At 50.1% G+C, this 16,288-nt stretch overlaps 1 protein-coding gene across 3 annotated transcripts; it reads left to right on the forward strand.

The window, feature by feature from the left end:
- The first annotated feature begins 371 nt into the window (after positions 1-371).
- On the forward strand, positions 372-15,539 carry LOC115385705 (phosphatidate phosphatase LPIN2-like). 3 transcript variants are annotated; one of them, XM_030087765.1, is made up of 20 exons: positions 372-473; positions 3,897-4,097; positions 5,510-5,605; positions 5,861-6,252; positions 6,325-6,432; positions 7,542-7,668; positions 7,754-8,084; positions 8,153-8,252; positions 8,382-8,593; positions 8,908-9,001; positions 9,081-9,150; positions 9,222-9,314; positions 9,522-9,598; positions 9,730-9,877; positions 10,021-10,169; positions 10,758-10,844; positions 12,537-12,689; positions 12,931-13,045; positions 13,672-13,775; positions 13,872-15,538. In XM_030087765.1, the coding sequence occupies exons 2-20, from the start codon at positions 3,906-3,908 to the stop codon at positions 14,014-14,016; spliced, it is 2,793 nt and encodes a 930-aa protein (XP_029943625.1). In that variant the 5' UTR covers positions 372-473; positions 3,897-3,905; the 3' UTR covers positions 14,017-15,538. The 3 variants fall into 3 exon arrangements, with proteins under 3 accessions (XP_029943625.1, XP_029943624.1, XP_029943623.1); XM_030087764.1 differs by lacking the exon at positions 372-473 and adding an exon at positions 645-1,124; XM_030087763.1 differs by lacking the exon at positions 372-473 and adding an exon at positions 2,436-2,744 and having other exon boundaries at positions 13,872-15,539.
- The last annotated feature ends 749 nt before the right edge of the window (positions 15,540-16,288 follow it).

Below are 16,288 nucleotides of genomic sequence, written 5' to 3' on the forward strand. Positions count from 1 at the left end.
GCCAGTCCCACAAACTGACCGTCTTGCCCCCGCTGTTCCTTTGAGCATCTCAATTTTAAAATGTTGGATGGTTCAAATTCCACATTTGTGAGAGTCTTATGATTTGAGACGTCAAAGATTCAGACAAAGCAGTTGTTGTGAATAAAATTAGTTATTTTATGTGTTCATTGCAAATTCAGAAATGAAGAGATTAATTGTGATAAATTGTAGAAAGATTAGCAGTTAATTGGTTAATTCGTTTTTAATGGATTTAAAAAAAACACACATTTAAAAACCGACAGAAGGGTCACAGACAGCCCGCACAGGGTCGGTAGAGCCTCCGCTCAGGGACCGCACAGGGACCGCAGGAGGCGCTCTCGCTGGACACAGCGGCTCTCCTCCTCACTGCCGCCGGAGACACGAGCAGGTTCGCGGACAGAGATGGATCCTCCCCGTGGAGCCACACCGACAGCTTCCCGCTGAGTACCCGGCAGGTGAGCGCTTGTGGCGGACGGAGTCGCCTCGGGTCGGGGCTGCCCCTGCGCCGCTGCTAGCTAGCGTGTGTACTGGCTAGCATCTTTATTTTTAGCTCCACTCGGCCGCTTCGACCCAGATTAAAACACACGTCCTCCCCATGAAGCGGAGCGGCTCGGGCTCCGGGACATGACGAGGAGACGCTCCGGAGCTAACGGATCCTCCGGTAACGGTACAGTGAGCCGGTAACGGCGAGCCGCGGAGCGGCTAGCAGCATCGCTCCATTCATTCCCCTTCCAGCTGTTGTGCTACTTTTAATCCGCTCCTCGCACGGTTAACCTGGCTACCCCTGTCTCCGCTGGAGTGAAGTGCAGTAATTCTCTCGGCTGATGGGAGCTGGCGATATTTTACCCAGTGACGAGACATATTTCCATCTGTCTGACTAGCATCCGCAGCTCGGAGGAGCTAACGGCTAGCAGGGTAAACATCACAGACAGCTCTCCGTCCGAAGGCCTCCACCACAGACCTGCCTCAATTACTGCCAAAACAGATGTTTTACACCACTGCCTGGCAACTACAAGTCACCTGGAGACAAAACACGTCCAGCCTGCAGTATGAGGAGACTCTAGACTCCATAACCACACTGTAGAACAGCGCTGGAGCTATTTCAGGTGTGTACGTGTGTTTGTGTGTGCGCCATCGATTTGTCAAACTGAACTTGATCTTCACCTACAGATAAGCTTTTATTTTTTACCTAAGTAGAACGTGTACAGTTGAATATGGAATGTCTGGCACACACACACACACACAGGTGTAGTTGGGGGCAGTTTGCTGTAACCTGAGTGTATCAGGTTCCTTTGACGCTGAAAAATGAAAACCGTCATGCTGTGAAATGATCTGAGTAAAGAGGGAAACGGCAGCGCTGTGCTCCACAGGGTCAGTCACATCACTGCTCAAGTCAAAAACCCAACAGTGCAACATGATTCAAATGACGGGTGAAAAGTTGTGTTGATATATTTTCCCTTATGTTCAACAGGATTCAGCTAATCATGAAATGTTGAGCTTTGAATCAGAGATGTTGATTTTTCCTAAAGAACTGTTGCTGTTTATGTGAGAGCTCTGTTATTCGATCACGTCTTCCTGCGTGTGTAACATACAGTATAAAGAAAACAGGTGTTGTTTTTCTCTTCCTCTCTTTGTGGAGTCACTATAGAGGAGCTGCAGAGTCACCAGGTTTCAGGCCTCTGGTGTAGACTGGATGGGTGCTGAGTGATGTTTGGATTCAGAGCATACTAAGTTGAATCTCAGCCCGGCCGAGTCCATGTCTCAGTGTGTGAGAGTGTGTGTTTTCACTGGTAGTCTCAGCAGATGCTGCAGTCGGACCGAGGCCTCACACTGACCCCGCTGCAGGAGGCTTCAGCAGTGAGCCTGGACTTTGATATCAAAGTCACGTAATCGTCAGTCTTCAATGTCAGAATGGATTTTCATCCACATGCCTCTATGTAAGTGTTATATAAAGTAACCTGAGCGCTCCAGGATAAAACCCCAGAGTGTTTTGAAACTCCCTAAAACCCTGGAGGACATTAGCCGCCTTCCTCCAGTCCTCTCCGCTGTGGGAGGACTGCATGGGGGGTTTTTGGCCATAGCTCTGTGTTTTTGTCTAGGCTTCCTGTTGGGTTTCCCGTCGGGACTCTGGCCTGGCTCTTTCAGTGTGTTCAGGTTCACGGCCAGTCAGGGGACAGCTGATACAAAGAAATCAGCACCATAACAGTCACGGTGTGCACGTCACTTTGGTGTTTCTCTCCCCGAACTCGTGCTCTTATCATGTGAAAAACATTGCAAATATCTTTAGACAGGAGTGTGCCGTGTCTTATCAGCCGCACACTGCCATGTTGAGAGGAGCGTCTGATTGGCTGAGCCAGCCCTTCAGCCGCTCTGCGTCCTGTCAGCTGGCCCGGTGGGTCTAAGTGCACATCCTGAGGACTGGGGCAGAGGAAGGATGACAGCATTTACTGCAAGTGTTACACAATGGCGTCTTATCTGCACTCACCTCGGGGAGGGCTGTTCCAAGACCAGCAGGTGCACCTTGCTTGAGACTGCATGGAGAATGAGAAGCAGACGGAATCCTGGTGGTCTGAGGGAGACGTCGGTCCTGCTGCAGCCTGAAGGAAGAGATGAAAAGGCAGAGATCTTGGGGGAACTGGGAGCTCTCAGGAGGTAATCCTGAGGACAGTACAGACAGCAGTGAACAGGATGGCCCCGCCTCACTCAGGTCCTCGTCCTGGTCCCTGGTGAGTCCACCCCGGTGGGGCTTCTGGTCCTCCGGGCACAGCTCCACCCTGCCAGAAACTGTCAGCTCTCTCATTTGTTGGGCTGTTGGTGTAGAGGACAGTGAAACAGAGACAAGGCACTAGCGAGCGGCTGTGGATGTAAACCGCCTCTACCCCTGTCCTGTGTGTGATGATATTTCTGAAAATGTGTGTAAGAATAGAGCAGCACTTCGGGGGTGTCGAGGGTCTGAAGTTACAGCTCACTACAGTGAAGAATGTCAGTTTGAGGCCTGTGTACAACAGATCTGACTCATTTGTGATTCTGTGCTTGAAATAACTTCCTGAAAACCATCAGTCAAGCCGTGTTTCACTCGTGCTTGGAGGCCCGTGGACTGTTTTGACCCTGAACAGACGAAGAGAGGATGATTACAAACAGCTGATGGACGGTGGAGCAGCTGAGAGCCAGCTGGCTCTGTGGGGTAACTGTTGGTTCAGCCATTCACACATACAGGCTTCGTCCACATGGAGCTGGAGCATCGGAGCATGTGAGACGTAAAGACGCCACCCAGCAGGGGCCAGAGCTGAGCCCTGCGCTGCGGTCGTGATGGGTGGTGGTGTCCAGGTCGAAGCAGCACAAACACGGCGGTCTCAGAGAGACTGCTGGCACCATTTCTGCCTGATAGATACAGTGTGTGTCCGGTTCCAGAACTGCTTGGACAGAAACTCTGTGTCTCTGTGTGTGTGGGTGTGTGTTTGTGTGTGTTGACTCCAGCTTGATGACGCAGCGTCCAGATAGCCTTGACCTTGTGATGTTACGTCACGGTGTTCTGTTGACTGCTCAGGATAAATTTCTCCTGAAGGAATCACTTCAGGCTGCTCTTATCTCGGACCGTTTAAAGATTCCAGCCATGCTGCAGCTCAGTCAACGTGAATGGGAGGGGTCATGGTGGACTCCTCCTCCCTTCTCATGCCTGGAGTCTTGTTTTGTGAACACACATAACACAGAGGAAAGCCAGACACTCAAATTCAAACTTTAAATATCGTTTAATCTCCTCAGAGTTGTGATAAAAACAAATCAGACATCTGACTTATTTCCATCAGAGGAAAGAGAAAACATGTGCAGGAAGTGGCTTGTGTTGGATTTGAACCGGTGCTTTGTCGTCCCTCCTCCAGACACACACCATGAACTACGTGGGCCAGCTGGCAGGCCAGGTCCTGGTCACCGTCAAAGAACTGTACAAGGGCATCAACCAGGCCACGCTGTCGGGCTGCATCGACGTCGTGGTCGTCCGCCAGAGAGACGGCACCTACCAGTGCTCCCCGTTCCACGTGCGCTTTGGCAAGCTGGGCGTCCTGCGCTCCAAAGAGAAAGTGGTAATGAATTCACTGTTACTGCTGGCTTCATCCTGATGCTCCAGACACACACCAGACCCATGAAACTCTTTCTGCCACATGAAAACATTCCAGTCCCAGGCTGGTTTCGTCTCAGAGCGGGCTGTCTTTACACTAAATGAACCAGAGACTGAGCCGTGATTAAACTGTTGACCTTAGCCTTAAACCACAAGAAATGTGTTTGAAACTACATTAAAGAAGTGAGCCTCCTGGAAGTAAATCAGGTGGCTGTACTGAGCATCACCATCACCACCATCACCAGAGATGAAGAGAAGCCCCTCAGATTAACAGAAGGCTCTCTGGTTGTGCTTGATGTGATGAATGAAGCCTCAGGTTAATCCTTTCGTAGCTGGCAGTGGAGCAGCTTTGTGAGAGCGTCGCTGCAGATCTGAACCATCGTGGAGGTATTTTTAGCTGTTTTCATGAAAGTTGCCGTCGCAGCTTCTTTGTGTGTCTGAAAGTGAAGAGACGACAGTGGAAAGCTGCTCTGGATACACCCATCAGGTTTGAGCTCAGTGTTGGAGAAAGCAACATAAGGACTGTGGTTTCACACAAAGCTACTTCCTTAGTTTTCAGTCATTGATTAGTGTTTGAAGACAACGGTGACTGAGAGCTGGGATCTATTCTGGCAGCGGCGTCAGGAGAGCCTGTGTGCTCCGACCCTGGCGGATGGTGATTGGCGGCGGTGATAGCGAGGCCGGGTCGCCTCCTCCCCAGAATACCGATGGGCTGCAGAACCCTGGTGTCCATGGCAACAGCTCGGCAGCTCCAGTGCGTGGGCGAGGGAGGAAATGTGAAGGAGGAGCGCGTCGGTGTGAAATGAGAGATCCTGCGGAGCTGTCACTGACTCACTCCCCGCTTCACCCAAATCAAGTCTAACCCAGCTCATCAGGAATCTACTCTGCTGCTGCTTTATAGCCAGACGATAAGAGACTGGCTGGAAATCAGTCTGTTAATGAAACAACGAAGCTGGAAGTGCTGAGGAGTCACAGCCACCTGGTGGAGTCTGAATGCAGCTGAAAGCTGAAGAGTTAAAACATTTGGCTGCAGCCGCCTGCCAGGTCCTCACAGGCAGTGAGTCTGTCCCCAGACCAGGCACACAACAAGCTCTTTGAGTTCCTGTTTTCGTTTGTTTTACAGTGTGCAAGCCCAAATTATTTAAAATAAACAAATACTTGAAGTCGTTTGAATTGTGCCTCTGAATATATAATCAATGAAAGTTTAACTTTTTGAATGAAATTATGGGATCAAGCTTTTCCATGTGATATTGTAAATTTCTTTAGAAAGGGTTTTTTGTATGATTTGTTCACATGCACGAATTCAATGCTTTGGCCTTTCTAGTTTAGATTTTCTGCCTGTAAATGTTAACTGTCAGTGATTTGTGCACGTTTCAGATCGACATCGAGGTGAATGGAGAGCCTGTGGACCTGCACATGAAGCTGGGGGACAACGGCGAGGCCTTCTTCGTCCAGGAGTCGGAGCAGCTGAACGTAAGCATGGAGCCCGGCTTCTCAACAGCATCGGTTCAACAGCAGCGCTGCAGGAGCTCCCAGTGAAAACCAGCAGTGCTGAGGAGAGAAGGAAAAACAGTATTGATTGTGTTGAGTTAGTTAGAGCTGTTAGTCCTGGCAGGAGTAAATGAATCCTTCTCTAAGAGCTCTTTAAATATTAAATGTCGGTGTCACACCCCTTGCCTGTGTCGGCTCCTCTGGACCTTCCTTCAGCCGTGTTGTTCCTCTCGGCAGATCGTCCCCGCTCACCTGGCCACCTCCCCCATCCCCACCGAGAGTCACCTGTTCTGGATCTCCGAGGTGGAGCACAGGGCCCCTAAAGACCTGGAAGACCTGGACCCTGTGGACCTGGAAGACCCCCCCGAGCCCCCTGCCCCCTGCACCGTGGCGACCAAGAAGAAGAAAAGGCGACGAAAGAAGCACAAAGGAGATCCGCGCCGGGAGGAGTTGACCCCGCCCACACCTGGCAATGCTGCCGCCGCCGCTGCTAACGCCACAACCGCTGCTAACGCCACGACCGCTGCTAACGCTGCGACAACGCCTGCGTCCAGCCCCGGCCAAAGTGAAGACATCTTTGAGATGGAGCTGAGCTCTGATGAGGACGCCGCAGCAGCACACGTCTCCAGGTGCGTTCGCCGCCGCCGCCGCTTGCAGCTCTGACGCCATGGAGACCGGCTAACTCTCATTCATGCGTTCAGGTCGACGTCGGTCACCACCATGAGAGACATCGACCCCAAACTGCCCGCAGCTCGACACAGCCTGGACGGTTACCCCCTGTCTGACGGGGACTGGGCGGACTCTGACAGGTACGCTTCAGCTTCGCCTCTTTCTCTTTGCTTTTTTGCCTCTTTCAGTATTTTCAGTCAGTTTTAGCTCGAGTACATTGTTGGAGTGACGAGTAATGAAGTAACAACTGGCTCAGAGAGTTTATTCCGGGTGGGTCATGGCCCTCCGCCTGTGTGGGGGGTCGGCTCTTGGGCCTTAGGCTCTCGCCCGGGGTGGACCAGCTCCTGCCGGTCGTGGTTCCGCGGGGCCTGGGCCCCGGGACTGCCGGGGTCCCCGGCCGGGGCTTTCCTCTGCCCCATTTCTGAACCGGAGCGTGGGCGTCTGCCTGGGGGGGCGGCTTGGATCCGGGCTCTGTGATGACCGCCGGCTGTCTGGGCTCTGAGGGCCTCTCTGGCCTGCTTCTGGCCTTCTCAGGGGTCAGAGGTCATATATGCATGATCACTATCACCATCATATTTGCACGATCACGCTGATCTTTAATCATTCTTCACATACTCGGTTACCTTGTCTTCTTGTGGTGGTTAGAATAATGGTGGTCTGCAGTAGCCCTCTCTTGATGCACACCCTGAGTTTACTACTAGTTACTAGTCTGTTCACTACTATGGTTCATCAGGGGGGAAAAAAAAGAAAAAAAATTATATAAATGTATGGTTCTGTCAGTTTTTGTGTTGGTTGTCGGCTCTGTTTTGGTGTTGTCTAGATTGGGGTTTGGGATGGTTCTTGGTTGCGTGTGGTGCGTTGACAACACCGTTTTGCATTTGTTGTGAATTTGTACATAGGTTATGCCCCCCCCCCCCCCCTGTTCTCCCTCTCTTTATCTCTCTCTCTTTTCTGTCTCTCGCTCTCTGAGCGTTTCTGTCCCGGTCCTGTCCGGCAGCCATGCTGGACGCCAGCTTTAAAATAAAGGCAGCAGCAGGAGGAGACTCATTCTCGTCCTGCTGCTAACATTAAAATCTGTTCAGATAGTAAAAGGCTACAATCATACAATATTGCACGCCCCAGCTGCCGAACAGGACAAGGGAAAGAAAAAAAAAAAGAGAGAGTTTATTCCGTTGATAGTTGGTGAGTTGCTGTTGGAGAGCGAGATTCGTTTTGACGGTAATGGTGCTGTATGTGTCTTTGGTTGCAGTCACGGCTTGTCTCAGCCCTTTTCCCCGAAGAGCGACTCGGAGCTGGTGGTGAGGCCTTCAGAGAGCTTGCTCCGGGCGGAGTCCCACATGCAGTGGACGTGGGGAGAGTTTCCTGAAACCACCAGGGTGAGCGCTGCTTCCAGAGCACTTCAGATCAGGTGATGCTGCCGTAGCCTCGCGGCTCTGATCGCTTCCAACGTTGGACTTCCAGGTCACCAAGAAAGAGAAGGCCGAGCCGTTGAGGACGGTGACCATCACCCCGTCAGAGAGCACACACTTCCGAGTCATTCTCAGCTCCGAGGCCATGGAGAGCGACTCCGGGACCGAAAAGAGGGACCTGTCCTCCGTCTGCACCATTGTCAAACCCGAGCCACGCACCCCCGTCACCACTGTAAAGCCCATCGCCCCCCCGACCTCCCCCAGCACTTTAACCTGTGTGAGTCCAGTGGCCCCCGCAGAGCCCCTGGACGGGCTGCCGTCCAGCATGGCGACCTCCACCCCCTCCCACAGCCAGCAGAGCGACTCTCCTTCCAAGAAGAAAGGTATGTCATGCAGCTCTTTTCATCAGTGATGGTTTACTTTCAGGCCCCTAATAAATGTTTGATTCCAGGAGTCCCAAAGAGGAGCCAGCACCAGGGTCCTGAGGACATCTACCTGGATGACCTGAAAGCTCTGGAACCTGATGTTGCTGCACGCTATTTCCCCAAGAGGTGAGCTCAGGGCGCCACGCTGAGTGGATAGAAGAACCAGTTCTACCAGCAAGGAGGATTCAGCTCGAAGCTTTTTTAACGGAGTCATTCTGACGGAGCTCAGTCCTCACGCCTTTGTTTTTGCTGCAGTGAATCTGAGGCCGCCACCAAGCACTGGATGGACTCAGAGATCCACTCTGAGAGCCGCTCGGAGATCCACTCGGGCTCTCAGTCCCCTCAGTCTGTGGGCAGCGCCGCGGCCGACAGCGGGACGGAGTGTCTGTCCGACTCAGCCGGAGACCTCCCGGACGTCACCCTGTCTCTCTGCGGAGGCCTCACAGAAAACGCAGAGATATCCAAAGGTGAGAACGACTCGGGCTGAGGGCGCAGTGCACTTCATTCAAAGGTCCAGACAGCCGGGACCCCTTCAGCTGCATCCCTCCATCCATCCTCTATCCTTCTGTCCCTCTGTCCCTCTATCCTTCTGTCCCTCTGTCCCTCTGTCCCTCTGTCCCTCTGTCCCTCTGTTGGTCTGGTGAAGAGACCCTCAGAGTTGTAGTTAGCTGGTTGTGGCCTGAGCTCAGTGCTCAGTGTGTTGTGTCTGAGACGGGGACATGTGTCCTCTGGGAGCAGACCTGTCCTCCTGCGCTCACGCTCTTCGTCCGTCTCCCTGCAGAAAGATTCATGGAGCACATCATCACCTATCATGAATTTGCTGAAAGCCCGGCGATCATCGACAACCCGAACCTGGTGGTGAGGATCGGAAACAGGTCTGTTGGCTCTTCGGTTCTCCTGATCATCTCGCTGGTCGTCAGTGCGGCGTCTCACTCTTCTGCTCTCTGCTCCCAGGTATTATAACTGGACTCTGGCTGCTCCCCTCATTCTGAGTCTGCAGGCCTTTCAGAAGAATTTACCAAAGGTAAAGTCTGCCCGCTGCCCTCGGCGCCGCTCTGAGAGGGTCGTTCTCAGCCGTCCTCTGTTTTCCTGCAGACGACGGAGGAGGCCTGGGTGAAGGAGAAAATGCCAAAGAAGTCTGGACGCTGGTGGTTCTGGAGAAAGAGAGCCGACAGCACAATCAAACAGGTGAGGGACGTGATCAGAGGTGCACCGACGTTTGACTGCTGCCGTCCTGAAATGGCTTTGTCGTTTGTCTTTGTTATGAAGGTCAAAAGCTGTTTTGTGACTCTAGATGTGTGAGCCGTTTGTGTTGATCGTCTTGTTCTGTGGTTTTTTTGGGGGGAATTTCTACCTGTGTCATTTGTTGTGGATTTGTTTCCCTTCATCCTGCAGTCGGAGACGAAGCCTGAAAACAAGGAGTCTCATCTTGAAGAGGAAGCCTCCGTGTCTCAGGAGAAGCTGCCTTCACTGTACGTCTCACACACACACACACACACACACACACACACACACACACACACACACACACACACACACACACACACACACACACACGCACACACACGCAGCTTTGTGTCTAAGTGCTGCTGTTGCTGCTCAGGCCCAAAGCAGGAGACTCCTCCAGTGACGAGGAAGCTCAGGAGTTGAGCGCCGCCTCCTGCCCGGAGCGGCTGCCGCCTGGAGAGGGTCTGCACCACCCCAGTCCTCACGCCTACAGGAAGTCACTGCGCCTCTCCTCCGACCAGATTGTACGTATTCCGCTGAATCCCCGACGTTCAGCCTCAACACAGAGTTTTTATTTTAAAGGGTCACTTCTTGTGCAGACTGTGTTTTCTAGTCTGAGAGTGTAGTGCTCCCCCTGCTGGCTGGCTTCACAGATCTGTCTCCTCAGGCCAGCCTGAAGCTGAAGGAAGGTCCCAACGACGTGACGTTCAGCATCACCACCCAGTACCAGGGCACCTGCCGCTGCGAGGGAACCATCTACCTGTGGAACTGGGACGACAGAGTCATCATCTCCGACATCGACGGCACCATCACCAAGTAGGAGACAGACGACACTCTGAGACTAAACTGAGAGGGAGGAGGGAGGGACGAGACTCTGACACTGAGGGAGAGAGAGTGGAGTCAGTCACTCCATCACCACGGACACTGCGGAGTCCTCCTCATCCCAGATGAAGGGCTTAATCCCCTCCCATTCATGTTAAGCTGGCTGACTAGCTTCAGCTTTGTGCCGCCCACTCTGTGAGGTTCACACCCTGGTCAGCATCAAACCGGTCCAGATGGAGCGATGGAGTGTGTGACCTTGGGGCCGACTGGCGGCTCGATGGGGATCGTGGGGCTGTGACGATGTGGAAGCACACAGGCCTTCAGCAGATCGCCACACACTGCCCCCCCCCCCCCCCCCCCCCCCCCGGATTCTAGTTTGTCTGACTTCTGAAGTTTTGTCTCCAGGTTTGTTGTTGAGATAATGTGGTGAAATCTGAAGCAGTAGAACTCATCTGACTGGTTGATACCAACAGTTCAGTCTTCTGCCTTCTCAGTACGAGCACATGTTTGATGGGTAATGTGTGGTGCAGCCCTGATCCTGGCTCCTCTCTGAAGACCGTGTTCCTGTGTTGGCTGGCTCAGGTCGGATGTGTTCGGACAGATCCTGCCTCAGTTGGGGAAGGACTGGACCCACCAGGGCATCGCCAAGCTGTACCACTCGGTGGCTGAGTAAGTGCACAACACTGTGACGAGTCACAGGAGGATGGATGGCTGCTCAGTGTGTAGGATTGTCAGGGTGTGATTCTCAGTGGGCTTCCTGTCCAGCTCATGTTTCCCCACAGTGACTCCACCAGTTTTACTCTAACCTTTAAACCAGTACCGTGCCATTAAAATTCCTCTAACGCTACCAAAATGACTCTCTAAATGTCTTTTTCACTACTGTTTTTGTCCTGTTGGAGATCATCTAGCCACAAGAGCTGCTGCAGCAGTCCGAGTTATTCAAACACCCCAAAATAAGCAGTCCTCACCCTGAGCCACACAGAGCTGGTACCATCACTCTGACTGCTAGTAGCTCGACACACCGCTGACTACATATATTTACTTCTGGGAAATTTGTCTTTTCCTTTGGTTTTACCTTCTCCAGTTCATTTTCCATATTTTGTTGTAATTTCTTCTGGTCGGAGTCCAGAAAGACCTTCCAGACGGGGACAATAGAAATGTGTCTTAACTTACCTTCTGAACAGAGCAGGAAGAGCGATGCCACAGTGAGGGGAAAGGCTCCGCCTCATGGAGCACAGGGAAGAGTGGTGAGAGAGCATGCTTCTGCTGCAATAGGAGAAACCAGGGTGAACTAGGTATTAACACCAGTAAACTAGATATTAACCAGGAAAACTAGTAATAAAGTGTCAGTGTCAGCTATGAATAACCCAGAGTAAAGGTGGTTACACCAGGGTACACTAGGTATAAACCAGGGTAAACGAAGAATAAACCATCTATAAATAAACCAAGGTAAATGTGGTTAAACCAGGGTAAACTAGATATAAACTAGTTTAAACTGTAAATAAACCTGGGAAAAGCTAGGAATAAACCAGTGTAAACTAGGAATAAAGCAGAGTAAAGTAGGAAGAACCAGGGTAAACTATGTAGAACTACAATTTGGCACTCAGAGAGCGCAGACCTCCGCCACAGGTCAAATCGGTCACCAAGCCGCGCCGCACGCCCCCGTCGGCAGGCCTGCCCAACTATGTGAAAGACTCCCTATCTCTCAATGATAAAGAATCCTTTAAAAAATCCTGGATCCAGACAGTGATCCGGATCATCACCAAAATTTAATGGATTCTAAGTTAGCCCAAGACCCACCTTTCCACAAAGCTTCACTGCAATCCGTCCATAACTTTTTCCGTAATGTTGCTAACAGACAAACCAACATGATTCCATAACCTCCTGGCGGAGGTAACCATCCTAAACTAGGTGGAGACCAGTGCAATCTACAAATATGCCCGGAGTAAACTTGGGTAAACTAGGTATAAATCAGGGTAAAACCGGAGAGCTGAAACAAGCACTTTGAATAGATTAAAATCCAAAATGGATTTTTGAAACAGATCATTCAGTCCAATCCTCTGTGGTGTTTTCAAAAGTTGACCAGAGATGTGCTTCATCACATTCTGCTTTTATTGGAACCTTACAGAGAATCCCAGCTTTTCTAGAATTTCCTGTGTGAAAATACATGGATGCTTAATAATAAATAATAGTAGACTTTGTTTCAGAGAGCACTTTCCGAAAACACATTTCCAAAGGAGTTTCCAGAGCATGGTCCTCATCAGAACTGCTTCTGTAATGACAAACGGCTGCTCTAGCTAGTGGTTAGCAGCTGTATTTTGTGATTTTCAGAACTGTTACTGATGAATCACGTTTTGGCAGGAACGGCTACAAGTTCCTGTACTGCTCGGCTCGAGCCATCGGCATGGCCGACATGACCAGAGGCTACCTGCAGTGGGTCAACGACGGAGGCACCATCCTTCCTCGAGGGCCTCTCATGCTGTCTCCCAGCAGCCTCTTCTCTGCTTTCCACAGGTACTTCAGAAACAATAAAGTCAACTCAGAGCTGCTCCACAAGATTCCAGGAGAATAAACCAAAAAGCTGTGTTCTTTAAACTGATCACAACCGATCCATCAGTCAGTAACCGCCAGCTGAAGAACCGGAGAGGTTCAGACATGATGTCCTGTGTCTGGTCCGGCTGCCGCTCTCTGGGTGGAGGTGGCTCGTCTCTCCCTGCTCCGGTGCATCAGGCTAATGAAAGCTTGTTTGTTTCAGGGAGGTGATCGAGAAGAAACCTGAGATCTTCAAGATCGAATGCCTTACTGACATCAAGAACCTGTTCCAGCACAACAAGCAACCCTTCTACGCTGCCTTTGGAAATAGAACCAATGTGAGTAAGCCGGAGGTTAAAGGTTCTCTCCTGATCTACAGCTGACGTTCTAGCTACTCAATTTGTACTTTTCACTCAGGTTTAGTAGAGACTGTGTCAGCCTCCAGAGCTGAGACTGGGAGCTGGTTCCACATGGCAGGATCTCTGCGTCCGTTCCACTGTTACAGAACCGGAACGTCCAGGAAGCAGAACTCTGAGAACCCAGTGTTCTCCTGCTCTCTTACACCCGATAGGGAACTGATTCTTTTCTCCTCCTAGATCCACTGCAGTGTTTTTGTGTCTCAGTGGAAGTTGTTCACTCAGGTGTGATCTCAGTCAGGTTGTGTGTGTGTAGTACGGTGGAAATGTGTTTCGTTGAGACTTGGTGTGAAAGACCAACACAGTGTGAAGTTGAAGGAAGCTTTTCTCACTGATTTTTAACCAATCCAAGTGTAAAGTGTGGCGTTCAGCACTGTGTCGATCCTCCGGAGGCTCGTCCCTGTCTGCTGTCGGATCGTCTCCATTGATTGTTGTTAGTAAAAACTGTGAAGCTCAGTCAGGTTGGGTGGAGAGCGTCCAGAGTGCTGCAGAGGCGCCTGGAAGGCCTGTGTGGAAAGCCTCTCATGGTGCGCGCTCCCTCTCTGCAGGATGTGTTTGCCTACAAGGAGGTGGGAGTTCCGGTGTGCAGGATCTTCACCGTGAACCCTAAAGGAGAGCTCATCCAGGAGCAGACCAAAGGAAACAAGTCCTCGTAAGTCCCAGACTCAGCGGCTTGTTTGTAAACTCGGTGGAAATGAATATCAGCTGGTAATAATGCCTGACGCGCCGGTCGGTGTCTGCTCTGCAGCTACGGCCGGCTGAGCGAGCTGGTGGAACACGTGTTTCCTCTGCTGAGCAAAGAGCAGAACGAGGCCTTCGTCATGCCCGAGTTCAGCTCCTTCTGCTACTGGAGGCAGCCCATCCCCGAGATCAACCCCGACGAGCTGCTGTGACCACTGATGGACTGATGGCTGACCTCCCTCCAGTGAGGAGGAGGAGGAGGAAGAGGAGGAGGAGGACCACCGCCCGGCGGTGGAGCAGCTCTTCCTCTGCAGAGATGTCACCGCCGTCTGGTATCCGTCATGCTGAGTAGATGAACTCTGGAAAACAACATGAAGCAGCTTCCTGTTAATAATGTCGTCCTGCTGTTTATATTTCTATGTTCTGTCTGGTCAAACTGCTGAGTTTTCTGTTCACAGCGCAGCGCTCATCGATCCTGATTATTGTCTTTAACTTATTGAAAAACTCAAACTGGTGACCAGCTAATTCCACTCTGTTATTAAAACATGAAGGTTTATTCACCTGCTGAGGTTGTTTGTTAGGAAGGAACTTCACCCTGATCAGCCTCACCCTGTAAGATCTCACTCCAGTCTCACCCCGGACAGCCTCCCCCGATACTGTCCCACCCGAACAGGTCAGAGAGAAGACGCAGAGCAGCAGGTAGTTCTTAGCAGGGTGACAGAGTGTCAGACAGCTTCACCTTCAAGCTGTGAGGATCTGGAACGCCTCCCATCTTTTCCTGTCGTACCACTTCCTGCCACCAGAGGGAGCAGCGAGTAGCTCTGAGGGGAAGAGCAGAGGTTACTCTGAATCCACAGAGAGCAGGCCAGACTGCACGGCTCCTCTGTAGAGGCTCTCGCGCTCCTCTGTATTTCCACGAAGGTTCCACTTAGTTATTTGTAAATAGTGTTTGACTTTCACTGCACCGCGGAGCGGCCTTTGGAGGTTGTCTGGAGGTAAATGTGATTTTGGCTCAGTCACCTGATGCTACACCCAGGAACCGTGGACCAACTCAATATTATGGTTCATCTGCATGTTTCGTATGTGGACAGAAACAAGGAAAGGTTTGTTGAAACAGCTAAAAATGATCAATATTTTTTGTAATTGTTGAATTCGTAACTGTAGCATAAGTCTCAGTTTTGGTGGATATAGTGAAACTACTAACTCAAAAGAAGAAGACACGACGACCAGCTGGTTTAAAGCTCTTGAACTGCTGCAGGACTGATGGGCTGGGACCAGAAAGCTACAGCTCACCAACAAATGCACAAAAGCATTCAGTGTTGAACCTGCAGAAAGCCTGTTCTGACAGTCTGAATAGATTCATCTGAAGTAAAGGATCTCCATTCTTTCTATGAAAGTAAAACATCCTGTGTGAAAGAATCACACTGCGTCTTTTGGATATGTGCTATTTATCGTGTAAATAAGATGCTCCTGTCTCTGATGCCTTTTCTGTTCTTTCTTTCTTTAAGAAGTGTGTGACCTTTAGTGGAACTGTGTTGCTTCTGTTGGGATGTAATGCCTGCTATTCAGAGTAGAACATTTAAATGTGTGCTGTGTTTGACTGGTATAGAAGAACTATCTTTAAAAAACAGAGTCGGCTCTATGAAGAAGAAACATCGCAGCCAAATGCAGCCTGAAGCTTTGGGGCATGTTTGTATCGAATAAAGTTTCTAACTGACATTCAACTGCTTCAGCTCTTTAAGGCACGTTTAATGTAGAAGAAACCACGTGTTCTGAAACAACAGACTTTATTGTCTTTCAACACATCACAGAAAACATCATTTGGTATTTGCAGGCTGCTGGATGTCGATGATTTACAGTTTAGTAACTCAAATACATTCATCGACCGAGACAAACGGTGAGAAATACTGACCAGCTCCGATTGTTTCTCAGTGACTGTCAATATCAAACACTCTACTATTACCACAATGTTCATCTTTTGGCCTCTTCAGTTGCCACAGCTTGATGATAAGGTACATTATTTCAAATACACCCACAGTCTGTTGTGCTCTTTCACTGCATCAGAAAAATTTATTATCGATATTTGTAAGCTGCTTTATATCTTCCAAACTTAAAAAAAAGTATACATATGTTCTTATTGGAGAGTTTATGGCTGTGTGTAGATAAAATGAACACTTGTAAAGTTGTGTATTAAATATATTCTATTTTAATTGAATTTGTGTTCAACACAGTCAGTTCTATTATAACTTAAATGGCATATTTTTTTTAAATAATCGTTACTGAAAGAAACAAAATATTTTATTTTCTATATCACATAAAAATAGTGCTTTTATTTTGGCAGACTGACATACTTTAATAGGTCACATTAACACTGGATCATGAGGAGGATTCATCTCTGTTTGGAGCTCGGATATTTGTATTTTGTCCTAATAAAAGAATAAAAAAATATCAGGGTCAAAGTTTAAATCCACTGCTCTCAAACAA

Source organism: Salarias fasciatus, unplaced genomic scaffold, assembly GCF_902148845.1.
Source record: "Salarias fasciatus unplaced genomic scaffold, fSalaFa1.1, whole genome shotgun sequence".
Lineage (NCBI taxonomy): Eukaryota > Metazoa > Chordata > Actinopteri > Blenniiformes > Blenniidae > Salarias > Salarias fasciatus.

Excerpts from the sequence above, each read along its gene's own strand:
- LOC115385705 (XM_030087763.1), top strand. The coding sequence starts at position 2,628 with ATGAAAAGGCAGAGATCTTGGGGGAACTGGGAGCTCTCAGGAGGTAAT. Across the intron at positions 9,002-9,080 it reads GTGGTGAGGATCGGAAACAG|GTATTATAACTGGACTCTGG; the intron begins GTCTGTTGGCTC and ends CTCTGCTCCCAG. Across the intron at positions 9,315-9,521 it reads CCGACAGCACAATCAAACAG|TCGGAGACGAAGCCTGAAAA; the intron begins GTGAGGGACGTG and ends TTCATCCTGCAG.